The following is a 27,502-nucleotide window of genomic DNA, read 5'->3' on the forward strand; positions in this document are numbered from 1 at the left end:
GTTAGAATATTTAAACCCCAGAAGCTCTGCCCAATATCCACATCATGAAAACTGCCCTATCTGTTACCAGAAACATCTGAAGTCAAGGAAAACAAGGGAAACAGTCAAGGGAAACAATTTTGTTTCACGGCTAATGTGACGGCACAGATTCTAATAAGCGAAGTTTTGTCTGGGCTAGTGTTAGTATTTTGATTTTAAAAGATTACACACGTTTTCACTCACGGGGCATTTGTAGAATTCCTGAATATACCACACTGGAAAACAACATGGAGTTTAATCAATTTTAAGACAGGCTGAGCCAGCCACATGATGTGAGATGGTCTGCTATCAGCAGCAATTCAAACACCATGGCTAAAGCAATCTCCGTTTAAATCTCTCAAATGATAAATTAACAGAGAGGCACAGTCATGAAGCTATTGAATTTTTTTCTTTAAGTACCAACTTTCTGTACCAGACACATTCTGAAATGTACATTACCACTCTTAAAGGTTTTATTAGAAATAATCAGTATTTAAATGTTGTACCTAAACAATGTATTGAGTAATCATATTATATGTATAACTGGACAAATACATACATATATCTATACCTACACAAACATACATGTATACATATAGACATGTTAGGCCAAAGAGAGCTTTAAAACAAGCACAAAAGAATACTTAATTGATTACAGAAGTAGAAACTGAGCTTCCTAAGTTATCAATCACATAAGTTACTGACCATATAAGTTTCAAACATTAAAAAAATAAAGCAAACAAGGCAAAAACTTTATTGCACTTAACAACGTAATATATAAAATAGTTAATATACATCATAAACAAACATTACCAAACTAGATATAAAATAATTAGCCATTTACATATAATAAACATTAATATTTCAAGAAAAAAGATTTTAAATAGAATAGCTAACACTTCCAGAACTGTACTAAGATAGTATAATAGCACAAAAAAGTTGTAGGAAATAGCAATAATCTGCAAATAACAGAATTATTTCTATTACATTCTAAATCCAAATTTTATCATTTATGCATATTTCACAAAAGATGTTAAAATTAAATTTTAGAGTAATACTAATTTTTTGTACTTTTATTCTAGAACTATATTAAAGTATTGACATTTCAAAGAAATACCTACAGCTTCCCAGAAGAACTATTTTTAATACTCGCAGTCTTCCTGTTCAATACACAAAATATACATCTTTTCTTCTGTCAGAAAGCTCAAAATTAAGTACTCTACACCAGGCTCTTTGTTCTGTGTTTTCTTCTCCTCTTGGGTGCAGTGAACTCTAAAGACAAAAAATTAAGAAGCCTGTCAGGTCTAAAAAATATAATACTTAATTGATAATACACAATTAAACTATATAGGTTGGCATAATAGTAAGAACACCTTCACAGCAAAGATACAAGAAATCTTAAACCTGACATATACATGACTTTTATCCTTCAAAATGATACTGCAGTTGTAAACTTACTACTGGAGATCCTAATCACCCTAAATGCTACTTGATAATAAGCTACTCTGAGGTTGTTTCATAGGGGTATGCCCTCTCTATACTTAGCATGGGCCCAGTATGCCAGAGCTGAAAGGTATCTGGGCCAGTGCTAAAAGAAAGTGACTAAGATTTCAATTGCTTTCCGATTAAACCTGAAAATAACCCAAAACAGCAGTACCATACATCTTTTTGGCTACCATGGCAGATGCCATGACCAACACTCAAGTAAGTGTCCATCTAGAAACAGCTGTGAACCTAGAAGTTACTGATCATTAAAAACAAAGCAAATAACAGAAGACACAAAAACATGAAAATTATGGAAGACGTAAAAGAAAGGAATATTCCCCTCCAATGAAAACTGAAAGGAGAGTGACAGGAAAAGGAATGAGAAAAGACAAAGAAAAAATTAAGAAGAAAAAGAAAATAGATTCCTGGAAAGAAGCGGCAGCAGGCCAAGAGAATAATGTCCAGAGTAAAGCAAGTCAGAGGCCTGGAGGAGACTTCTTTTAAGAAGATGACACCGATAAAATGCCTAATGTGCTCTAGTGTTTCAAGGGGAGATTTATACACTGAGGAAGAGTTTGGGGGGTAAATTAGTGATAAATATATAAAGAAACAAATTAATAAGGCAAAAAAATTATTAACTCTTTAAGGCAAACAATAAGTGTTCCGATTAAGGGAGAATCATAGTATATATCACATGGCCCTGCTGCTAATAATGTTTTGTAAAATGCTGAATACTGATATAACTAAAATAATAACCATACTGAGAGGGTGGGTGATAGGAAGTATCATGTGTTTGGATTGGGAGGTAAAGAATACATAAAATTATTATATTTTAACATCTTTGTATGGTGACAGATATAACTAGACCTGTCATGGTGATCTTTTTGTAATGTATAGAAATATCGTATCACTAAGTTGTGCACCTGGAACTAACATAGTGATGTAGGTGAACTATACTTCAAATAAGAAAAAAAAGAATATATTAAGGAGAACTAAATCCTTGCCTCCCTCAATAGATAATTCATAGAACTGAAACATGAATAAGTGACAATATAATGATGTTATTTAGAAACGTGGAGATCAACACCAAAATAATTATAAAAGAGTTGTCTCTAAGGAATAAAAAATGGGAGTCAGAGTCAGAAGTCTGTGGTAATGAGTATTATAAAACTGTTCATTGTTAAATTCTGTGCTTATGTAATTATGATTTAATAAAAACCAAATTTTTAAAACTCACAAGCTGATAGATTTTAGAATGGGACTGGCCAGGCAGCCATAAAGGTATACATGTGTTTGATTGTTTACTCACAATAAAAGCTACCAGACAAAACTAGAAAGCAACTACAGTCTGAAACTCACAAGATTATAAAGGACCGTTTTATGCTGACATAAGCAAATCACAGAAGCAACTCAGATTTCTGAAGGAACAAATACTCTCTTTTAATTGTCTTTGTCTTCTATATGTTTCCATAGCACCCTGTTTCTTTACTACAAGGTACTGTGTTGTTTTTCTGCACACTAAACTGTAAGGTCCTCTGGGGCACAGACTGATCTGATTCATTAAACAGTAGTTACTTAGGTCCACTATGAGCCACTCCCTGTGCTCAGATCTACACTCACTGTGATCAAAATAAAATGGTTCTTAAACTCTTCTACTATATATCTTTATATTCCCATACCTACCTAAGCACTTGAAACAAAATAGGCACTCAATAAATGCTTGCTGAATGAATACAGCGCCAAAATGAAAAAAGGTCATTAGGCAGATTCTTAACATACATTATGTTCATTATCATTGATGGATTACCAATTATCAAGCCTAGCCTGCTATGTATAACTTATTCTGTACATTACTGTAATTATTACTAGAGATAATAATTATTTAAACTATTGTTTAACAAATACTACAAACAAATTAAGATCACAGCAATGCAAAAAGATGTAGCTATTTTAATTCATGTTGTGCAATTTACCACTTAGTTACAATCATCTCATGGGTGAAAATTTTACAATTACTAGAATTTGAAATTAAGTATTTTTTAACAATAAAATATTTTAAAAAGTTATATACAGTAATTCACATTTTGTGACCTTTGCCCTTTGTTAGAAATACACTTCAGACACCATCACAATTATGGATATTCATTTACTAATAATATTTTCCCTATCCTTCACCTCTCACCTGGACTGACCCCTGCCTCTCCATATCCATTCATTTACTGTATTATCACTTACTTTTAAGTGTCATGATTAACAGTCTGATTAATGCTAAAATTCTCCAATGTACCAAAGTTAAAGCATCACAGGAACACACAGCCAACTGTCATGCTCTTCAAGGGTTCTAAACAATGCTCTGCAAGTAGTTCGATAAAATTTCATCTGTACCTGTTTTACTAAAACTTTCATTCTCCTCTTCCTCTTCTGTAATTACAGGCATACTCAGACTTAAAGATTTATCTTCCGTATGTACATTTTGCATGTCACCTGGAAATAGTTGAAAAAATGATTTTATATGAAAACAAAGAATGTTAATCTTTGAAAAACATTTTATATAAATAATGACATTATTATAATAACAAAAATTAGATATTTAAACTAAAAGCTAAAATTGTAATGGTAAACAGAAATATGCATACAAAACTACCTATCTTTTTTAAAAGTGTTAATAAATTTATAATATATTTATACTTATGTTTTGAAAACAGTCTCTAATCCTTCCATTAAAGTAAACAGAGGAAAAGGGAAGAAACAAAATTAGCCAAACATAGATATATTATTCAATCTTTATCACACACAGCATAGGTTATATCTGCAGACATCAGGGAATAATCATGTGTATTACTTCAATTTTATTAATTAATCACCAATGTAATTCTAAAGTTAATAGCCTTGTTTTTTTTTTTTAAAGACTGATATGGATTTAATGACAAATATTCCGTATTGGTTGCTGAACACCAGAATGCTGTCCAAGGAACCATCATTAAATAAAACAACCTGAAAATAAGGCAATTCTCACATACACAAGTGCGCGCACACACACACACACACACACACACACACACAAAACCTGTTACTTTTAGGATCATTAAATTATTCACTATTTTAACAAACAGCTGTGAAATCACATTACAGTGAAGGAAAACGTGCACAAACTTCAGAAACACAGTTCAGATTGTCTATGAACACAGGTTCTTAATTTGTACTTTTTCACATATGTACAGCCTCCTGATCTTGAAGAGGCCACGTGATAGCCTTGTTTTTGAATGCAGACACACTTCCCTGTATCACCACATATGTTCTACAAGATATATTTCTCTTAGTCAAAATTTGCCAGTAACTTTCCATTTTCCAAAACATTGGAGGTTTTCTACATCAACTTTCTGTTGCTTGAAGAAATATCCTAATCAAATTATCAAACACAGTTGTCCTATCAGGTCTCACTGAGCACATAACTTCCTTGTCCCAGTAGCAACCGCCCCCCACAGTCACTCTTTGATCCTTATATTTCTCCACAACACTTACACCACCTCATATCTTAATATATAATACATAGTAAATGTAAGCTTCACAAGGATAGACTCTGGTTTGTTTAGGTTGATGTATCCCCAGTACTTAGAAAAGTGCCTGCCATATACTAGAGCCTCAATAAACTATAAATATGGATTCAACTATCTTATAACACAGTATTTCACAGAGTATATATGTTAATAAGTACCTGCCAGCACAGGAGACAAGAAATTAAATGAAGATGAGTTTAAGCTTTCTGCTCTGAACACATGTATTCTGGGATCTTAATGGGATGCAGATTTTATGGAATGAATAGATTGCTCCAGATGCAGTTGAGTAAACTGTAGCAATAAGCTTCCATTTTAAACGCAATTCAAACTTAATAAAATAATACCAATTTCCCATTAAGTTATTAAAATAGAATTTTACCTTTACTTGGAAGTCCTAAGTATTAGATACAATAATTTTTTTACATGATTTTTAAGATGACAGATAATATTTTAGGAAATCTATTTCCATATCTAATCACATTTTTGGCAGTGGAGGGGGGTGGATTTTGAACCTATAAAATTTTTCAGTTGTTCACAAGATTATAATCAGTACAATCTACCTCAAATTACTAACATTGTTCTTTATAATCTTGTACCATGGGCATCCATATCAACTATTAATGATTTTTTTAAATCCACATTTACAACCTAACAGAATCTATCCAACAATGTCAAGGGAAGGATTTGAGTTAAAAACTGTCACTGAGAAAAAAAAACCTTCATCTAGTCACATGATGATTAACTACATTTTGAGATCTATTTCTACATTAAATGAGTAAGTTTAAAAAAGAAAATCAGGGCTTCCCTGGTGGCACAGTGGTTGAGAGTCTGCCTGCCAATGCAGGGGACACGGGTTCGAGCCCTGGTCTGGGAGGATCCCACATGCCGCAGAGCAACTAGGCCCATGAGCCACAACTACTGAGCCTGCGCGTCTGGAGCCTGTGCTCCGCAACAGGAGAGGCCGCGATAGTGAGAGGCACGCGCACCATGATGAAGAGTGGCCCCCGCTTGCCACAACTAGAGAAAGCCCTCGCACAGAAACGAAGACCCAACACAGTAAAAATAAATTAATGAATTAATAAACTCCTACCCCCAACATCTTCTTTAAAAAAAAAAAAAAGAAAATCAATTGTTCTCTAAAAGCTCTGAAAAACAAAATACAATGCTTCACCCACTTATCACATAGCCAGGAACCAAGAAGTGAACACAGAACTTCAGGATGTTTATCTCAAAGTCCACATATTAAATAAAAGCTCATGAACTTCAGTCACAGATATGTTCCTCAGGCCTTTATCCAGAACCTAATTACATTTATTTATGTATGAATAATGGCAAACCCATTTCTTAAAACCAGTACAGTTAAGAAGCAGCAAAAAGGGAAAAAAATTGCTACAAGCCTGCACACTGAGAACAGAATGAAGACACCTACCACAACAAATGTGACAGAAAAACATAAGAACTGACGAAGTCCTGCAGCACAAAGCCGTAAGTATAAAGGTCAACTGCCCCACACACTTAAGCTATTTGATAGGATCATTATATTACAAAACCCAGTAAAATAACATGCTAATGATGATAACCTTGAATCATAAAGAGAAAACTAAATTATGTTCAGGATACATTGTTCTAGAAAATAGGAGAGCATAAAATACATGTAAAAAATAATTAATGCACATTGTAGAAAACAAGAAACATACAGAGAAGAATGTAGTATGTTTTAGAAAGATATCAACCAGAATAATTAACCGTTTAAAAAGTAAATTTTGACATTTAAATAATTAACCTCAGTTATTCACACAACTAATTCCTCAGAGGCTGTCAGGTCGATAGTTTTACTCTGCTCGAAGCTAATCATGTGGAATGCAATGATAAGTAATAGACAATTGCTCAACCTCAATACATACAACTATAGGACATGCAGCTAGACTACAACAATTACTTAAGTGCGTGTCTAACTGGAGCTCCAGATCCACATTTCCAATTACCCGAGAGACAGCAAATAAGGCAGTTAAAGATTCAGACTTGGATTCAAACAGACTGCCATTCAAGTCTCAGCTCTATTTATTAGTTAGGTGACCTTGGACGTGTGAAAAAAGTTCGGCAGATAATAAGCGTTACATAAATAATAGTTGTTATCATCTTCACCATCATGTATCACCATTACTATTACTGATGTTCTTCCAGAAGCATGCGTGTTGTGTTCTAGGAATGGTGAACAGGTATAGCTGAAGCTTAAATAACACAAACTTGGGTAAATCCTATCAATATACTTGAGCACCTATTTACGTGCTAGACAGCTGTTACAGAAATTGAGCCTAAAAAGGCAGATCGGAGCAAATTCTTCCCCCAAATGAAATCTTCATTCTGTGATCCTTATTCTGTTAAAGTCACAACATCCCCCAGTTGCTGAGGCATTAAGCATCTTTGTCTCATCCCTCTCCACCAGCCTAAATATTTGGTTACCTGTAGATATCCATTGGCTTTCCTGTTAATCTGCTTGTCTAATTCCTACAGCCACCCGGCCAGATCCTCATTACTCCTTAACAGCCTTTTATTTAGTGTTCCTATTCTCAGTTTGTTCCCACCTACCTTCCATACTACTCCCAGATTGATTTTCTTCAAAGAAAACTGGTCATACCACTTGCCTGCTCAGAAGTCTCGCATGACTCCCCTCTGCCTACTGAATGAAGTCCAAACTTCTTGGTTCCACATTTAAGGCCTGGCCACAATATAATCCTCAACATATCTTTCCACGTTAACAGTAACTCTTCAACACATCCTTTATGCTCCAGGCAAAATGGGCCCCTCAGGGCTTCCCTGGTGGTGCAGTGGTTGAGATTTCGCCTGCCGATGCAGGATACACGGGTTCGTGCCCCGGTCCGGGAAGATCCCACATGCCGCGGAGCGGCTGGACCCGTGAGCCATGGCCGCTGAGCCTGCGCGTCCGGAGCCTGTGCTCCGCAACGGGAGAGGCCGCAGCAGGGAGAGGCCCGGGTATCGCAAAACAAAACAAAAAAATAGGCCCCTCATACGCTATACTTCCAACTACCTTGCCTCTTTTCATGCCAATCCCTCTACTTGCCTTAGTCTAAGGAATTATTGTTACATTTGTTTGTTTTTTAATCTTTGGATTTTTCCTGATTACAAAACATATGGTTATCACATAAAAGTCAAACAGAAATTTATGGACTTAGAAATTTCCCATCCCTGAGAATTAATCATTGTTATATGCTTCTAGATTTCTTCAATGATATATATTGTACTTCTGTCTACATTTTTTTAATTGAAGTATAGTTGATTTACAATGTTATGGTGTACAGCAAAGTGATTCAATTTATTTATATATATATATATACACACAAACACACACTCACACATATGTACATATACATATATATACACACATATTGTTCTTTTTCAGATTCTTTTCCGTTATAGTTTACGACAATATACTGAATATAATTCCCTGTGCTATACAGCAGGACCTTGTGGTTTATCTATTTTATATTATAGTTTTGCGTCTACATATATATTTATTAACAAATGAATCATACCCTTCTTTAAAAAAACATTTTCACTAAGCAATGTATCAATATATTTTGGACATATTTTCATGTCAGTATATATAGAACTTTCTCCAGCTTTTTAATAACTGTAAAATATTCCTTTATATGGATTTTTCAACGTTAAACATTTTTTCAATGTTAAACATTTGAGTTGTTAACAGTCTTTGTCAATAATCCTGCAATGAATGTCCTGTGTGTTTTTGTCACTTGTAAAGGATAAATTCCTAGAAACTGAATTGCTAAGTTAGAAGGCATGTCCATTTAAAATTGATTAAAATCAGCTGACAGATGATTTCCAATTGCTCTCTAAAAAGGATGTGCTAATTCATTCTCCCACTCAAATTCAGATTTCACCTCCTCACACTTTCACTATCAATGGGTATTCAGTTACCTTTAATCTTTGCCAACATAACAAATTACATGAAAATCATGTTTTAAATTACATTTCTTTCATTATTAATGAAATTAAATATCTCTTCATATGCATGGTAACCACATTTTGTTCAACTCAGCCCATTTTTCTAAAGGGTGGTGGTCCTTTTCTTGCTAATTTATAACAGCTCTCCTAAAATTAAAAAGTTTAGCATTAGTCTTATGTGCTGCAAATGGTTTTACAAGATCTTTTGCATTTTATGGAATATAAGACACCTCTTTTTGAAAAAACTTTTTGAAAACTTCTTGAAAAATCAAAAATACTTTTCTACTTTGAGGAAATGAACTTTTAATTGAAGAGAAACGTTTTAGTAAGCACTTGAATCTTTTTTTTTTTTTTTTTTTTTTTTTTTTTGCGGTACGCGGGCCTCTCACTGCTGTGGCCTCTCCCGTTGCGGAGCACAGGCTCCGGACGCGCAGGCTCAGCGGCCATGGCTCACGGGCTCAGCCACTCCGCAGCATGTGGGATCTTCCCAGACCGGGGCACGAACCCGTGTCCCCTGCATCGGCAGGCGGACTCTCAACTACTGCGTCACCAGGGAAGCCCAGCACTTGAATCTTTATTAAGATGCAGAATAACAAATTACCTCTGCTTCAGAGGAGCAACAAAGCTGGTTACCTGGAATAGTTGAGTTACAATTAAGGATCTAATTCAGATCACATTTTAGTGTACTTTCTTTCTCATGGGTTAAACCCTCCCTAATACACCTGAGGTAAATTCAATAACAAACCTCAGGCATCCTTAAAAGTTAATTTCAGAGTTTATGAAAATGTTTTCGCTAACTACATTAAGTAAAAAATTATGGCTAGTGAAAGAAGTGATATTTCATAAGTTACGTGTGGCCACCATTTCAGATGAAAAGGAACTTTCATTTAAGTTCTTTCCTAGCTTGCACTCGGCTCCTCCGTTTCAACTGCATAAAAAACTCTCTTTTCCAGACGTTTAAGAAAGCAGCTTGACCAACTTACCTCTCTCGGCTGCACTTGTAAGAAATAAGGTGGATAATTAATAAAAAATGCTTGTGCAGGTTTCTAAACCTAAGTATCTTTGATACCTTAGAAAAAAAATCTACCAGAAGTTACTTTTTTAAATATGATCAAACTAATCAATCCTTTCCTCATGTCCTCTGTTTTGGTTTGGATTTGGTTGAATTAATATATAACTACCATTTTTAATGCGGTACAGAGCTAGGAGTTTATATAAATGCATAGTTGTGCAAAATATTGAATATAGAACAATTCCATCACACCAAAAATTTCCCTTGTGCCCTTTTGCAGTCAACACCTCCCTCCACCCCCAGTTCCTAGCAACCAATGATCCTTTTTATGTCTCTGTAAATTCACCTTTTCCAGAATGTCTTATAAATGGAATCATATCGTATACAGTCTTTTCTGTGTCTCATTTCTGTCACTTAGCAGAGTGCACTGAGATTCATCCATGTTATTACATGTATCAGTAGTGCCTTTATTCCCGAGTAGTACTGCACTGTATGGTTATACCACGGTTATACAATGACCAGTTGAAGATATTTAGGCTGACTGCAATTTTTCGCAATTATGAATAAAACTGCTATAAACTTTTGCATAGAAATTTTTGTGTGAATGTAAGTTTTCATCTCTCTTGGGTAAATACCAAGGAGTAGGACTGCTGTGTTATTTGGTAAGTATGTTTAACTTTATTAGAAACTGCCAGTTTTCCAGAGTGACTATACCTTTCTGTATTCCCACCAGAAATATATGAAGGTTCCACTTGGACCTAAAACATTTACTATCTGGCCCTGTACAGAAAGTGTGCTGATTCCCTACATCTGGAGGATATTTTTTTAAATCAAGAATGGATGCTGGATTTTATCAAATGTGTTCCTGGGTAACTATTAAAATGAATTCACATTTTCCCCTTTAACCTATTTATATGGCAAATTATACTGATAGATTCCTAACTGCAACATCCCTGCATCTCAGAATGAATGTACACAGTCAAGTTGTTTTATATCTGAGATTCTTTTGATACATAAAACTTAGAATTTTTTCACTAATACTTATAAGTGAGATTAGTCTAACAGTTCTCTTCACAATATCTGCTAGCTGTGTAAAGAAAACTAAAAACATTCTCCTTCTGAAGTATTTCTTGATTATCCTTAACAAATGTGGTATCTCCTCCTCTGAATTCTCAATGCACTTCAAGCATTAAGTTACGGAACTGATCATATCTGGACTGTATTAAAGGTATTTAACTTCAGTTCTCCCTCCGCTGCCTCAATATAGGAAAAAAATATGTTACAAGGCTATAACATATCTTCATATACTGCTACAGTGGCTCTGTTTCTTATATTGGGCACTAAATATTTACTATGTTTCTAATGCTCTTTTTTTTCCCCCTGAGCCTGTTAATCAGATTCCAACTTTATGTATGGTGAACATATACTATTTGTGCAATGCTTAAAAATTAAACTTTTTGAGTATATAGTCATTTTTTTAAAAAATCAAATACCAAAAGTAATTTTATAGATAAACTATTTCAAGAGAAAAGCAGGTACAGCTTAGCTAGTGAAGCGAATGGAAAATACAGTTTATAGAATGTATTACTTATCATACCTTATTCTACACATAAGTTTGATTCACACACAAAAATTACTAATAAAGTATGGTCCGTATAATTCTGGATTGATTCTATAACTATCTAACTATATCACTTTGGACAAGTTATTTAACCTGTATGGGCCTAAATTTCATCATCTATGAAATGAATTTGATGACTCCTAGAGTCACTTTCAGTAGTAAGATTCCAAGAATCTAAGATAATGTATTTTTAATATTAAATCTCACAAGGTTTTTAAATAAGTAATCCTTTTTAATAAAGAAAACATGGTGAGAGGAGGTTGTAAATAAGACCTGTTTTCCCTTTTTTAAGTCTCAAAAAAGTTACCTCTGTTTCTGGAAGACATCTTCCCTCCTGCTGGTTTCAATGTCTCTTTGTTTATTCTTTTCCTAGTTGCTTTGGTTTGTCCTTGACTAGATGCAGAATCAGAGTCAGAAGAATCAAGTTTGACCTGACGATGCCTTCTTGACTTGGATGCCTAAATAGTTGCAAATCCGATTAATTACAATGAATCGCAAAATGAACCCAACTGACAGGTGATTTAGGGAACAACAAAACAGACAAACAAAGATGACGAAAGATTCACAGAAATACTTGTCATAAAGTACTTTACCATGATACTAGCTTGGTTAATACCTGTTACATGTATATACTCTTTTAGCTTTACAACAGGAAGAGTTCCCTGCAGCTGTCATCCTCATCTGCCCAAACGGAGTTAAAATATCCTTGCTGGGTTAAACGGTTGTAGTTGCATGGCTGGGAAATGGAGGTGTAAAGGACAAGTACCGCCATTTTTACCACCTGATAACCTATTCTTTTCTTCTAACAACATTTTATTTTCCTTAGTTAGCACCATGTACTTCAAATGGAACTACTTTATGCCTGGCTCTACGTATGGCCATGTGGCCCCGATCTAGTCAAAATGGGTTTCACATTCCCAGGGCCACCATGATTTGTTCAGAGGTGGGTGTGTGATGTGTGTCATAGCTGATATAACTCAATTTTAGAATTCTGTTTAACTATTAGAAAGGAAAATTCTCCCTTTCCACTGAACCGAAAGCTGGGAACATGCAAGGCTGGAGTTATCACGAATCGCACCTGAAGGCAATGAAAGCAACATAAGAGGTGAGAAACGGAGGGACAGTCCAAGGACTTTTTAGTTACATCAGTCAATAAATTCCCTTATTTGCTTAAGCAGAGCCCTGACTACAGGAGTTTTCAATGAATGTCATATATGTGGTGCAGGTATTAACAACAGTTTAAAAGCTACCATGCACTGTATGTTAATTATACCTCAATAATTTAAAAAACTACAACTATGCAATAACACACTCATAACAATTTATGGGGATTATAATTTAATTGTTTAATAATTTTTTTAAGTATTTCATAATGTCTTAAGAAATACATTAAACAACAATTAGCTTATATAATATGGAAACAGTTCTGGTTTAAATGAATTTGGAATGATTAATTTATTGTCCTTGATGCTTTCATTCAACAATATTTTGTACTCAATTTACTGTAGTACAGCAAATATATAACACTTAACTAATCTATAGTCACTTTTAATTTTTTCATTTATTCCTTTTTATTTCTACAACCAGAGAATGATAGTAGTTTCCCACAGAATAAAGTCATTTTTAGATTCATAAAAAAAAAACAACAGAAAAAAATACAAGCTTATTGGTGCTCCTTCCTGAAACCCCACTAAAATGAGAGGAAAGGAATAAAAATGAATAAACTCACAAAACGGAGATAATAGGAGACAATGCAGCTGTAAACAAATCAACAAAATTTTGGAAGTGTAAAAGTGATGGCTGACTTAGAATGCAGAAAGCTGAAATCTAATTGCCTGTATTGAGGAAGTCTACAAGGAAAGCTGGTCCAAGTGGATCAGGAATTGGGGTCATCAGAAGTGGGACTAAAAAAATGGGTAGATATATGGAAAATCTACATAGGGAATAGTATCCCATTTAGCAGCCTCAAAGCTGAACAACTGACCTCTTCCTGTAGAAAACAGGAGGCTTGCTCTCTGGAGAGGCTAAACCAGAGAAGCTGAGGCTTGAGGAGACCAGTATAGCTAAGAAGGGGGTAAAGCCTCTTACTAGAAATAGGTGGGTTGAGTGAAGCCTCCAGAAGGAACTGTGAGCCTGTTGGCAGATTCTCTGTAGGCACCCAAAACATTGGCAGCTGGGCTTATTTACCACTTTCCTCCCCCAGGCAAGGGAATGGAAGCCTGCTCTCTGGTAAAAATGACTAGATCCAAGAAAAGCATGGAGGCTAAAAAGCTATATCTCCACATGACCACTCTTAATGATCTGAGGATCTTCAAATGTTTGAAAAAAGCCAACAAAATGAATGACAGAGAATGGAATAAACAAAAATAAAAACTCTGGGGAAAAAGGAGGAAACTTCAAAAAACTAAATAACATCCTCAAGCAGATAAGCATATTGCATCCAGAAAAACAAAAAGATAAATACATTTTTTAAGTAAGAAAAGATTCAGAGAACAAGAAAAAAAATCTTAGTAATCAAAAATAATCAGCAGAAATAATAAAAATTCAATATAATGATTCAGAAGATAAAGTTTAAGAAATCTCTCTGGGGCTTCCCTGGTGGTGCAGTGGTTGAGACTCTGCCTGCCGATGCAGGGGACATGGGTTCGTGCCCCAGTCCGGGAAGATCCCACATGCCGTGGAGCAGCTGGGCCCGTGAGCCATGGCCACTGAGCCTGCGCATCCGGAGCCTGTGCTCGGCAACGGGAGAGGCCACAACAGTGAGAGGCCCGCGTACCACAAAAAAAAAAAAAGAGAAAAAGGTGAAGATGGTTGCCTCTTGAGATCAGAAGTACAGGGGCAGGAAGTGGTAGAGCAGGAGACTGCTGGATTATATAAACTTTACAGTACTATTAGTTAAAACTATGCACAAGTGTTACTTTGATGAAAAACTTAAAACGTGACTAAAAAAGCATCACATAAATTTCTAAATTACCTTATTAAAGAAATAACTTACCTCAACAAAAACTGAAAAGGCCCTTGATTTTATTTTCGCTAATGATTCTGCCCTTTCACTTCTCTGGAAGTAAAAATAAACAGGAAAGGGAAAAAGTTAAAACACACAAACACTGAGTGAAATTATGAATTCCCAAGTATTTTTTTTATCAGAAATAAGATTTGAGACAGAAGGTAGGGTAAAAGGAACTAACATTTATTGGACATATATTAAGTAAAGGCATATAAACATGCACTACTTTCTAACAGGTGCCATGATAACATCCCCATGGCTGTGGATTGCTTTCATTCAGGATTTAAGGAGGATATGAATGAAATTCCTGGTGACCAGGCCATTCCCTCCTCATCTTCCTATGCCCAAAGATGGCTCCTTGCCTCATGCACTAAGATGGATGAAAACTCTGGAGACAGAAGGCAGTAAATAGTAGCTTGTGCTCCACACTGGCTGAAAGGCCGAAAAGACATAGTATTACAAAAGCCTTACTCTGCCCCTGTCAGGACTGAGGACACCTTCCACCACCATCCTTCCCTCTCCCTGCTGAAAACTGTGAACATCCCACTCCCAATCTATAACTGATGTGGTCTTTCACAAGGTTTCCAGCAGAGAACAGGTTAGCCCTTCATAGAACCCATGTTACAGAATTTTCTGAGATATGTATTAGAATACTGACCATGGGACATTATGGTTAATATACAGAATCACAGCCACACATAAAATGAAAAGAAGCTAACCAAACTATTGCCCCATAAGCAATCATATAGTGAATTTTTCTGACCTCTGACTGTTGTGAATTTCCTTCACTCTTTTCTTCTCCATCTTTAGCTTTCAATTTTGAGGATAGATTCTGAAAGATCAAAAAAGTTATATTTACACATTTACAATTCAAACCAGCTAAAAATTAACTGAAAATCAATTTCAGACCAATGAAAATCATTTACTTTAATTACTAAAAAACTAAAAGAATATTTCACAGTATCAAAACATGGTTCACCACCTGACATTAAGATCGTGGTTAGGTTAAAGAAGAGTTACAAAATTCATCAAGAAAATACCTAAATCCTCCTCACTAATGAAAGATGACATGCACTTTATTTGGTAGTGAGAAAGCTGGTTTATTCTCCTTTCCTTCAGGTTTTCAAAGGTCTTAGTAATGCTCATTAAAGAGAGTTGTTAAAAGACAGCACTACAATAGATGTTTATGTTAAGTGCCTAGGTCATTTGTGCAACCCATTTGTAGCACTTAAAATATTCAAACATCCTAAAATGTGCTCTCATTAAAATAAATGTCCAGAGAGGAAGCAAATTATTTCCTTCTTCCCAAGGCCGTTATCTCACCACTTTCCTTATTTATCTTTTCTAAAATTGAGTTTTGAGCCATCTCCCTTTATATAATCCAAAAAGTAGCAACGAATCTCTCTGAATAATGCTATATAAGATAATAATGCCTATCTAGCATTTGTGAAAACACTAACACATTATCAAACACATAGTAAGTAATCAGAAATTACTTATTTTTTCCTAGAAGTATTTAGTAAAATTAGATGGAGTAGTGGTTTCAAAAGTAAATTTAGCAAGGCCGGTCTTCAGGTTTCTGGAGTAAAAAAGTTTCTCTAGCTGAAAAGGCTAATATGGAATATGGGCAGTTCTAGCATGAGTATTTGGATCAGAAAACTAAATGGAAGACTTGTGTTGATGCGATTTGTAAATGGATAAAGGAAGGCAGGTAGAGCACGTGAGAAACAGAAAGCACATGCTCTGTCACAATGGGAGAAGCCATCACTCAAGTCTAGCTGTCCACTGCCATGCAGCAAAGTAGGACCAGTGTTACCAAACCTCTCACTTTTAACAGAAGTTGGATGTCTGGAATTTTAAGTTAAGTCCACAAATATTTAAATGTTGGTAATTAATTCAAATTTTTTAAATATTAGGAACAATGTTATGCAAAGAAAAAAAAAAGTATGTGCAGGCTTTGGCCCAAAGACTGCCAATGTGTAACCTCTGGAGAATGCTAAATTATAAAGATTGTAATAAATCCATGGTACACCAAGACTATTTATTCCTCTATAATTATGTATACTACATAGTGTACGTGTGAGTGTATAATGGATATTATTTAGCTATATATTATATAATTACAATTATTAATTATAATTATTTAATAATATGCTACATAATTACATATAAAATCCATTTGTAAGATTAAATAAGATCACATGGCTAATAACTGGCAAAGCTGATACTAAAAAAGTAAAGCACTCGAGATCTTAGCTTCACAGGAGGTAGCCACTAAGCAAGGCTGCCTCTCAACGTCCTCAGTCACGTATAGCCAGTCACGTATGATGCAAATGCAAAGGTGACATATCAAACAGTTACAAACCTTTCTGTCTTTGTGCCATTGCTGATGCTCCAAAACTATGTTCTTGATATTGTCAAAAAAATCATCCTTTATCAAGCTGAGGGCTTTGTCTGGATTGGATCTATCAGCTGAAATTATATGTTTCATTCTCTGATAATGGTCATGAACATTCAGCATTTCCTAAAAGTGAAACGATGAGTCCTTTAATTCAATTTTCAAGGAGAAACTTAAAGGCAAAACCATAACAAAATAAAATCACCTTCCAAAGTGACAGAGTTGAGAAGGAATAACATACTACAGTATATAGAAAATGATATAATTATGCAAACTAGTATAACATTATTAATGAAGAGTCTGCTTTCCAGAAGTATGGAATCATTGAGTTCAACTCAACAAACATTAGGCAATACACACTGTATGCAGAAACGATGGCGAGAGACTAGTTAATATAAGATTGCATTCCTAGATGTAACAAAAATGATTTATAGTATAGCATACCTTTAAGTATTTCTCCTGATAACTAAGATCACATTTTTATTTCATATTGTCACATGAAGGGTATTTACACAGTTCTTTATGCTCAGCTGGAAATTCCTACCTAATGACTCTCTCCCAATCCTCCACAGAGATGGGCTGACGTTCACGAATCTCAAAGCTCTGTGCCTGTCCCCATAAGCTTCCTCATTACCTCAGTGATAAGATTCAAGATTAAATGAAATAGTGATTTATGACACCATTTGAGGCATCATTTATTAGACCTTCCTCCCCCAGAAAACTCCAGACAAATGGGCAGGTATACAGGGTAAAGAGAAAGGTAGCATAAATACGGCAGGCGGACTTAAGAATCACATAAAACCAGCACTGGGACTTGGCTCACAGACCAGCAGAGAACTATCCATCACAGATGGTCAACAACCTCTGAGTCATCCCCAAGATAGGCTACTCAATGCCTTTCTAGGAGATTTTGACGGACTCCATCGATATCTGTTCAAGCAATTCAAAACTGCTCAGGAGTGGCGAGTGCTCACATATGCAAGATCTTCAAGGGGGAAGAGTGTCCAGACATGGGAAGCCCCTAACTTTTTACACGGTACAATGTGCTATATTCCCATTATTTTACATGCACTACAATACAGGGCAAAGACCACTAGCTGGACCTGGTTTTGAGCCTGAATTCCGGCACCTGCTAGATTGTGGCCTTGAGCAAATCCCTCAGTCTAAGAATCACGTTCCACATTTGTACAAAATGAAGTAACGACGCCTAATGAACTATGAAAGTATTAAGTGAGCGTATACAAGTGGAAGTATTCTGTATGATGTAAACCACTATACAAAATCAAAGGATTAAGAAATAAAAGACAGTGTATGGGCTTTGGAGCTTTACACACCTGGACATTCAAATCCAGTGTCTGTGTCTTACTTTATGCAAATTACTCAACTTCTTGATCCTCAGTTTCCTTGTTTTAATTTTTATTTATTTATTTATTCTTATGGCCATGCCACACAGCAAGTGGGATCCTAGTTCCCCGACCAGGGATCGAATTCGCGCCCCCTGCAGTGGAAGTGCGGAGTCTTAACCACTGGACTGCCAACGAAGTCCCTCAGTTTCCTTGTTTTTAAAACTGGGAAAATACTATCTCTTCTGCAAGGTTATTATGATGATTGGTGAGATAACATACAAAAAACATTCAGCATAGTTCCTGGCACATGGTGAATACTGAACATGTAATGCCATTAATATAATTGTAAATATAAATGAAGAAACAGATTCAAAAGTGAAATGATTTGCTAAACGTCATATTTAAGTAGCATATTTAAGTAGCAGACTTGGAATTAGAAGGCAGATGCCTTAAAAAATTTGTAATTATGTATGGTGATGGATGTTGACTAGATTTACTGTGGTCATCATTTGGCAATATATACAAATATCAAATCCTTATGTTATACACCTGAAACTAATATAATGTTATATCAATTATACCTCAATTTTTTAAAAAAATCAGATAATTTGATTCAATATCCTATTCTCTTGTTTTATTATACCTCCTTAACCACAAAAGAGAACTAATGAGCGGCAGAATCATGACCAGAATTCACGTATGCTGACATGAAGACTTAATAGCATTTGTAGGCAGTAGAAGGAAAACAGAAAAGTATTAAATTTAGGGATTATCAGTGAAAATGGGTCATGGGCTATGCTAGGACAGGACAAATAAAGCCAACACAGGTATTGAAGGAAAAGGCTACCAAAGATAAAGATGCCAGATAAAGTCAGGATGACTTCACACAGACTACTCCATTCTCAGAAGCTTCTAGGAATAGGCATTTCATAGCCTTGCCCTTCTGACCCTCCTCTCAAATCACCCTAAAAGATATGGCTTTGTGCATCACCCCAGCTCTGTTCTCTAAAATCTCCCATACCTGCTTGCCAACATATACAATTTATTTAACAGAGGAATCTTTACCTCAACACATTGTAGTAAAAGAGCTTAAAATGAAGAAAAAAAAAAGTTTAGCAATGTATGTTGAAAAAAATAACATTCTACCACTAAATTAGTCAACAATCAAAAATTACAACCAACTGGGTTCAAATCATCTTCTTTTCATTGGGAGAATACTGATAAGAACAACATCTTACTGTTATAGAACATTCTCTGCCTCTCTCTTTATAATTTACATCAGCACTTCTTGGCAAATCCTTTCTGGTATCTCAGCATCTTTCACTCTCCGCGATGGCTATTCCAAACTTTCTCAGTTCTTGGTTCTGGCAGGAGGCCTCTTAAAGTTCAGGCTATCGGGTCTGTTTGCCTTCTACTTCTCTTCTTCACAACCAATTATAGGAATCCATTTTCACCTCCTTCCCTAAGGTTTCAAAGGAGGAAGTGCCTTCTCCTGCTCAAGGCTAATCTCTCCACCAGGCTCTTGGTCACAGACCCACCACCTCACAGCAGGGACTGTGCTGCTTCTCTTCTACACAAACCCTCCTTCTAACTGGCTCCTTACCCCAAACCTAAATATACACTCTAAGTCTGTCCAATCTCTAAAACTTCTAAATGATTCCCCTCTGCCAAAAAGACAAAATACAAATTCCCTCTATTACACAAAGTTCTTTTCTCACATTTATTTTTCTACATAATCTTCTCCCACCTCTTTCTTGCTCAGCTGCTAGAGGGCAAAGATCCTAATTCTTGTTATACTTCACGAGATGTCTGCAAATGATATATTTCCAACCCCAGTCCCAGCTCAGACAAGGCCTTTGCTATCCAACAAATAGGCACTGCAGCCATACAGAACCTTAGCTCCATCACTTCCTAACTTAATGTCTCTATGCCTCAGTTTCCTCAACTTTAAATCAGGGATAAAAACACCTACTTTAAAAAAAAATTAACAAAAAAGTTTTAATTGTTTAAAACACCTAATTTGCAGAGATGTTAAGGAGTAAAATAATATACACAAAACATCTTGTAGAGCTCCTGCACTATACCATGTCTTTAGATATTTAGCAAACAATCTCCCTCTAACTGAGTAATTCTTACCATTTTGGGGGACATGAATACCTTTGCAAATCTGAGGATAGAGTACCTCACCCTAACCAAGCGTCCATACGTATAATAATTTTCAATACAATTTAGGGGGGAAAGGGATCCATGAACCTTTCAAGGCCATCCATGGACCCCAGATTAGCAATTCTTGCTCAAAAATAAAGTCAGTATACAGAGCAGACCCAGAGCACTTTCAAAAATCAATTTGCTATCTGAATTAGAAAATCACAGATGCAACCTAACGGCTGAAGTTATTAAAACACGGCAGCACCCAGAACACAGAGAAACATTTGAGCAAATCAAACATCTGATCCCTCTTTCATTCCTGATATAGGAAAAGACTGAACAGGGCTCAGGGGAAAAGCAGTAACATTTACTAAGAAGAGTCTACTATGTGCTATAGGCCACACTCAGCACTCTTCAGGTACAAGTTGGTCTCAATTCTTACAACTGGATGAAATAAGGGTTGCAATCCTAATATTAAAGAGGGGGAAACTAAGGCTCAAAGAAATGAAAAACACATGACTAAGGCCCCCACCTGCTCGTGCTCGCTCTGCGCACTCTCTGTGTACGTATGAATCCATTCTTTTGAAAAGAGAATGGATCACTGATCAGAAGGCTGCAGCCCTTTAGTGAGGTTTTGTTTTAACCTCAGGGCAACATTTCCTCTCAGGTAAAACTCTGTATCACTACTTATCAATGCAAAAGAAGATTTTTCTCAACACCGCACAACTCAAATAAAATACCAAAATATATTAGATGGAAAAGCTGTTTTAAGACCGTACCCCTTATCCATTATTCTTTTTTTTTTTTTTAAATGTATTTATTTATTTATGGCTCTGTTAGGTCTTCGTTACTGTGTGCAGGCTTTCTCTAGTTGTGATGAGCGGGGGCTACTTTTCATCGCTGTGCGCAGTTTTCTCATTGTCGTTGCTTCTCTTGTTGCGGAGCACAGGCTATAGGCGCGCAGGCTTCAGCATTTGTGGCACTTGGGCTCCGTAGTTGTGGCTTGTGGGCTCTAGAGCGCAGGCTCACTAGTTGTGGTGCACAGGCTTAGTTGCTCCGCGGCATGTTATCCATTATTCTTGACTTCAAATTTTCGTTTCACCGAAATAGCTTCACCGTTTTCAGCGGTGGGTTTTTACACAAGCATTGTAAAAAGGAACTTAGGAAATGAACACATATTATTAAAAAAAATGTCACTAAATTCTTGTTTTATGACCTATCTAAAGTCAAATACAAATGGTGGTTTCAGTATTTGAATCTAAATATCCTTAGTCCAAGACAAGTCTTCTACATCTTTCTGTTTCTCACTGTGTTTCAAGATTTATTCCAGAAATTTTGATATATTTAGGATGTAACATTCCTGACACTTTAGAGAAAGTAACAGCATTCTATGATTGGTTAAAAGCATTAGAAAAGTTTTCAGTATCCAGTAGATGAAGGTATAACCTCAATATGTAGTTAATAAAACAATTTTTTTAAAAAATTCAGGAACATAAGAACAAATTTACCTCTAGTACATCAGAAGTGATAAGTTTCATCACATGATCACTTGGGTCCTTAAAGTCTTCAGTAACTTCAGGTCGTTGAATTTTTTTCTTCATTCTGTATGACAGCTAAATAATAATGAATATCTTTAAAATAGATGTCTTTTATAAGATATATTTTAAGTACTGAAATAAGTAAGCCAGCAGCAAAAACTGTCTATCAGTAAACATGGATGAAAAAAAAAGCAGCTCTAAGTATATATTTATTAAATAATCCATGTTTCAAAGACTGTTAGACTTTTGAAATAACGCAACTTGTGGGATTTTAGTTCACCGACCAGGGATTGAACCCAAGCCCTCGGCAGTGAGAGCGCGGGGTCCTAACCAATGGACTGCCAGGAATCCCCAACACTGTTTCCTATTTTAAGAAGCCTTTCTTCGAGTATTGGAAACTATATAATAGTCTTTCCACTTTCTGGAGACTTAGATACTTTATGGACAATAAAGCATAATTTCTCATTTTGAGAAACAATCTATTTTAGATAACATACCAATGTAGGCATTGCTGTAAAGTGAAATGCTCTGTCTAGTCGTAGCTTCCTAAAAATATAAGCTGCATCAAAATGTTGTGCATTTATCAAATCTTGCTGAAATTTTAAAATTTCATCCCAATCCTTCACGGCAACTCTAATCTGCAAACAAGAGGAATAAAAAAGTTGTTAGTAAATCTTTTTTGACAAATGTATTATAATTTTGAAGCACTGGCATTTCTATTTAAATCAGTTGGTTGTGAAAATATTGTACCTGTTTCATATTTCTGCTGGAAGAAAACAACTCACCGAATATTACCTTTTGTTTTGGTTGACACAGTTGGGTGTTATATAATCCATACAGCAGATACAAAGCACAAACTCTGATTTGGAAGGTGTATGGAGGTAAAAAATATCTCCAAGCCAAAGCCAAAGCTTCCTTTGTAAACGCGTTCTTTTCTAAATTTCTCATTCTACCACTAGAAAACAAAGAGAAAATATATTATGGCTGTGAAAAAAAATAACAGAAGAGGTATATACTTGTTTAAATAGCAGCTGCTAGAAAGTGGATGGGCATTCCACATCTGATCCTTTCATGATTTAAGCACGAAGACCTAATTTTCTGCTGTGCTTCTTACACTGAGACACTAGGTAAACATGATGCATCTTCCTAAAGCATCAAATTTATTGCTGAACTGGGAGCAAAAGGAGTGGGGTTATAAATTATCACTAGTTAATAATTTAAAATATTTAATATATAAAATAACCATGGTAGGGGGCTTCTCTGGTGGCGTACTGGTTAAGAATGCGTCTGCCAATGCAGGGGACACGGGTTCGATCCCTGGTCCAAGAAGATCCCATATGCCGTGGAGCAACTAAGCCCATGCACCACAACTACTGAGCCTGCGCTCTAGAGCCCACGAGCCACAACTACTGAGTCCACGTGCCACAACTACTGAAGCCCGTGCGCCTAGAGCCCGTGCTCCACAAGAGTTGCCAACACAATGAGAAGCCCGCACACCACAATGAAGATTAGCCCCCGCTCACCGCAACTAAAGCCTGCACATAGTAATGAAGACCCAAAGCAGCCAAAAATAAATAAATATATATATTTTTTAAAAAAAAAGAAAGAAAGAAAGAATTGGGGTAACCCCAGAAAATTGATTCTAAACTACCACTTTTCCCAAGGGGGATACAGTGAAAGATCATGGGTTTCAGAAACAGTAAGACACACTGGTTTCAACATCTACTCTACCACCTAGTTGCATGATCATGGAGAAATTACTTAACCTTCTTAAACCTCAATTTCCTCATCTATAAAACAAGGATAATTACTGATCTCAGAGTTGTTCTATGGATTAAATACAGCTATAAATGCATTACATTTACTACCATTAAAAAAATTAGTTCCTCTCCTTTCATTAACTGTACAACAAACAGTTCTCCATTCTCCATCCCCTACAATGTACAAACTACACAGGTAGTTATTTTACATCAACTAAGAGAAAAGAGAGAACGTTTACATCTTATTCAGCAAAACACAGAGTTTTAATCACAAGGACTCATTCATTCAGTCAATTATTTAGCCTTTTCAATATTGTAAGTATTATGCTAATGAAATACCAGATTCATCCAGTCACTGTCCTCACAGAGCTCAATCTAGTGGAAGGTAAATTTAAAAATAATAATAATAACAGTGAATATTTATTGAGCACTTAGAGTGCACTTACCATATAATCACAGTTAGTGGACTCTGATCAAATTCAGGCAGTTGGACTCCATTATCTATGCTCTTAACCACTACACTATACTGCCTTCTGAACTACACACTTATAATAAAATGTGGTTAAGTCAAGAGATAGGTCTTCCCTGGTAGCGCAGTGGTTGAGAGTCCGCCTGACGATGCAGGGGACACGGGTTCATGCCCCGGTCTGGAAAGATCCCACATGCTGTGGAGCGGCTGGGCCCGTGAGCCATGGCCGCTGAGCCTGCGCGTCCGGAGCCTGTGCTCCACGACGGGAGAGGCCACAACAGTGAGAGGCCCGCGTACCGCAACAACAACAACAAAAAATCAAGCGATAAAATAAGCACAAAGTGCTACAAGAGAAAGAGAGCATGAACACCTTATTTAGTCTAGAAGGGCAAAGGAAGCCCTCCCTGAGGAACTGTCATGTGGGCTTAAACCTGAGTGAAGAATAAGGTACCCAGGCAAAGGGAGCTGGAGGTAAAGCTCTAGGCTGAGGAAACGCCTGTAGAGGGCCGCGTGCAGACGCTGCAGCAAGAAAGCGAGTGCATGGAGTGGACTGTAGATGAAGCTGCAGCGATGGGCAGAGGCCAGTCACGAAAGGTCTTGCCAGCCATGTTAGGGAATTTGAGCTGCACCCCAAGGGCAATGGAAACCACTGAAGAGTGGGAAGCAAGCATGTGACGTGAGCAAATTTGCACTTTAGAACTTCGGCGGTTGTGTGAAAAACGAAATCTATCATGCAGGGTTTTGTCTTTGCTTGTGTGTTTGTTTTTGTTTTTAAACATGGAGTTCTAAGAAAACGAGACTAGAGGAGGGCAAAAGATGGTGACCTAGGTCCGGGTGAAGCAGTGGAGGTGCTTAGAAGCAGTGGAAGAGTTTAGAAGGGCGGCCAAGTAGAGGTATACGTATTCGGGAGGAGGCCGCAAATGGAAGGAACCCAAGCCAACGAAATCGCCCAGGGGAAGCGCGCGGCCAAGTACAAGTGAGAGCTCAGGGGAGATGGAGGCAGTGTTCAGAGACTGCCGCTTTTCTCAGCCCTTCCCAGGTGCGGCGAAGCGAAGGGGAAGGAAGAAACCTGTCACGCCGCCTCTGAGCGGGGAGGCAGGCGGGTAGTGGACAAGAAACACCCACCAGAAGATGGTCCCGAACTTCATACTCCTCCAGAGGTCGGTGAAGTCCTCGAAGCGCACGCTGTCCATCTCCTGGAAGCGGCTGAGCAGCGCCTCGCAGTCTGCCTTCAAGCCTGCAGTAGCCCCCATAGCTGCAAAGCTAGGACGCCACGCGCGGTCCAGGAGCCGAGAGTAGCCGAGGAAACCTGGCTCTGAGCCCCGCCCCCTACGACAGGACGCACACACCCTCCGTGATATCCGGCCCCGTGACGTTATATCCGGCCCCGGCAGCTCCACCTCCAGCCGGGTCCGCCCAATACCGCGCGATGTTAACTGCCCCTGCGTTGCCGCATTTGCTCTTAGCAGCTCAGCTGTCTTAGAGGAGTAAGATGGACGTGTTTAATTTCAGTAGAGAAGTTTACATCTCAAGTGGCCTGTGAGCCCAAGAAGGATTTTAGGTCAACGTGAGGCTAGCTTATACAAATCGATATTACCCTTACTGTCCCTCTCCTTTAAAGTAATCCTAGAGTGACAGAAGTCAAGTTTTACAGCTAAGGAGGAAAAATTCCTAACCTCAAACCACCCTCACGGGGAAAGAGGATCTAAAGAGGGTTTACTGAGAAGCAGACTGGACTAATTCTCTTACAGTCTGTACCCACATAATACGGTGCTTAATGTGTGGCTCTCGTTGTATCGCTGACAGTCTTCTGCAGCCACTCTTGAGAAGCTCTAAACATCTCCCCAGCACCACCACAATCTAGCACAGTACTTAGCAGAAAGTACTGTATCGGCTTTATGTATACTTAATTGATTATTTGGTTGACTTGGTCTTGTGTGTACACACCATCTCCTAGCTTCTCTCAGGAGCTAGCTATCAAGTAGTATTTTGTACCTTTCACTATTTCTCTGATTGCATGTCATGCTATTCTTATTCTTTAAGGAGAGATATCCAAAAAACACAAGGGCTTTCTGTCTGTAGATGCGGTTCAACTCACTTAACTTTCCTGATATTGATCTTTTGTAAAAAAAAAATTTTATGTAATATGCATTACAGGAAAACTTACGTAACATGTCTGAGTAAAAAGCATAGCAGGAATACAAACACGTATGTACCTTCTACCTGTATAGGAACCAGAACATGACCAACACCGATCACATCAATCTCTAAATTCCTCCTCTAACCTATTCTCCTGCCTCTGCCATTAGTTTGGTAATGACCACCTTATTTTGTTTCTCATTCTCTTGTAAATATTTTATCACACGTGTACGGATCTCTAAACAATATATTGTTTAGTTGTGGTTGATTTTGAACTTAATTAAAATGGTATTGAAATTTCTTTTCTTCTTTTTTTTTTTTTTTTTTTTTGCAGTACGAGGGCCTCTCACTGTTGTGGCCTCTCCCGTTGCGGAGCACAGGCTCCGAACGCCCATGGCTCACGGGCCCAGCCGCTCCGCGGCATGTGGGATCTTCCCGGACTGGGGCACAAACCCGTGTCCCCTACATTGGCAGGCGGACTCTCAACCACTGCACCACCAGGGAAGCCCCCTCATTGTAGTTTTGATTTGCATTTCTCTAATGATTAGTGATGTTGAGCATCCTTTCATGTGTTTGTTGGCAATCTGTATATCTTCTTTGGAGAAATGCCTGTTTAGGTCTCCAGCCCATTTTTGGATTGGGTTGTTTGTTTTTTTGATATTGAGCTGCATGAACTGCTTGTAAATTTTGGAGATTAATCCTTTGTCCGTTGCTTCATTTGCAAATATTTTCTCCCATTCTGAGGGTTGTCTTTTCGTCTTGTTTATGGTTTCCTTTGCTGTGCAAAAGCTTTGAAGTTTCATTAGGTCCCATTTGTTTATTTTTATTTCCATTTCTCCAGGAGGTGGGTCAAAAAGGATCTTGCTGTGATTTATGTCCTAGAGTGTTCTGCCTATGTTTTCGTCTAAGAGTTTTATTGTGTCTGGCCTTACATTTAGGTCTTTAATCCATTTTGAGTTTATTTTTGTGTATGGTGTTAGGGAGTGTTCTAATTTCATTCTTTTACATGTAGCTGTCCAG

At 37.0% G+C, this 27,502-nt stretch overlaps 1 protein-coding gene across 1 annotated transcript; it reads right to left on the reverse strand.

Annotated features, from left to right (window-relative positions):
- On the reverse strand, positions 1-25,674 carry SNAPC1 (small nuclear RNA activating complex polypeptide 1). The gene is made up of 10 exons (XM_060166920.1): positions 25,469-25,674; positions 22,910-23,069; positions 22,612-22,752; positions 22,085-22,189; positions 17,050-17,208; positions 15,448-15,516; positions 14,673-14,735; positions 11,985-12,135; positions 3,889-3,987; positions 1-1,290 (listed from the first exon to the last, which is right to left on the reverse strand). The coding sequence occupies exons 1-10, from the start codon at positions 25,594-25,596 to the stop codon at positions 1,238-1,240; spliced, it is 1,128 nt and encodes a 375-aa protein (XP_060022903.1). The 5' UTR covers positions 25,597-25,674; the 3' UTR covers positions 1-1,237.
- Positions 25,675-27,502: the final 1,828 nt, after the last annotated feature.

The sequence above is a fragment of the Lagenorhynchus albirostris genome, chromosome 1 (genome assembly GCF_949774975.1).
Source record: "Lagenorhynchus albirostris chromosome 1, mLagAlb1.1, whole genome shotgun sequence".
NCBI classification, from domain to species: Eukaryota; Metazoa; Chordata; class Mammalia; order Artiodactyla; family Delphinidae; genus Lagenorhynchus; species Lagenorhynchus albirostris.

What these genes read in the sequence shown, in the direction of transcription:
- SNAPC1 (XM_060166920.1), bottom strand. Translation starts at nt 25,596, where the DNA reads ATGGGGGCTACTGCAGGCTTGAAGGCAGACTGCGAGGCGCTGCTCAGC. An exon ending in TCACTTCTGATGTACTAGAG is followed by an intron (nt 17,209 to 22,084) that starts GTAAATTTGTTC and finishes TTTCACTTTTAG; the next exon opens with GAAATGCTGAATGTTCATGA. An exon ending in CCTTTTCAGTTTTTGTTGAG is followed by an intron (nt 12,136 to 14,672) that starts GTAAGTTATTTC and finishes GCAACTATTTAG; the next exon opens with GCATCCAAGTCAAGAAGGCA.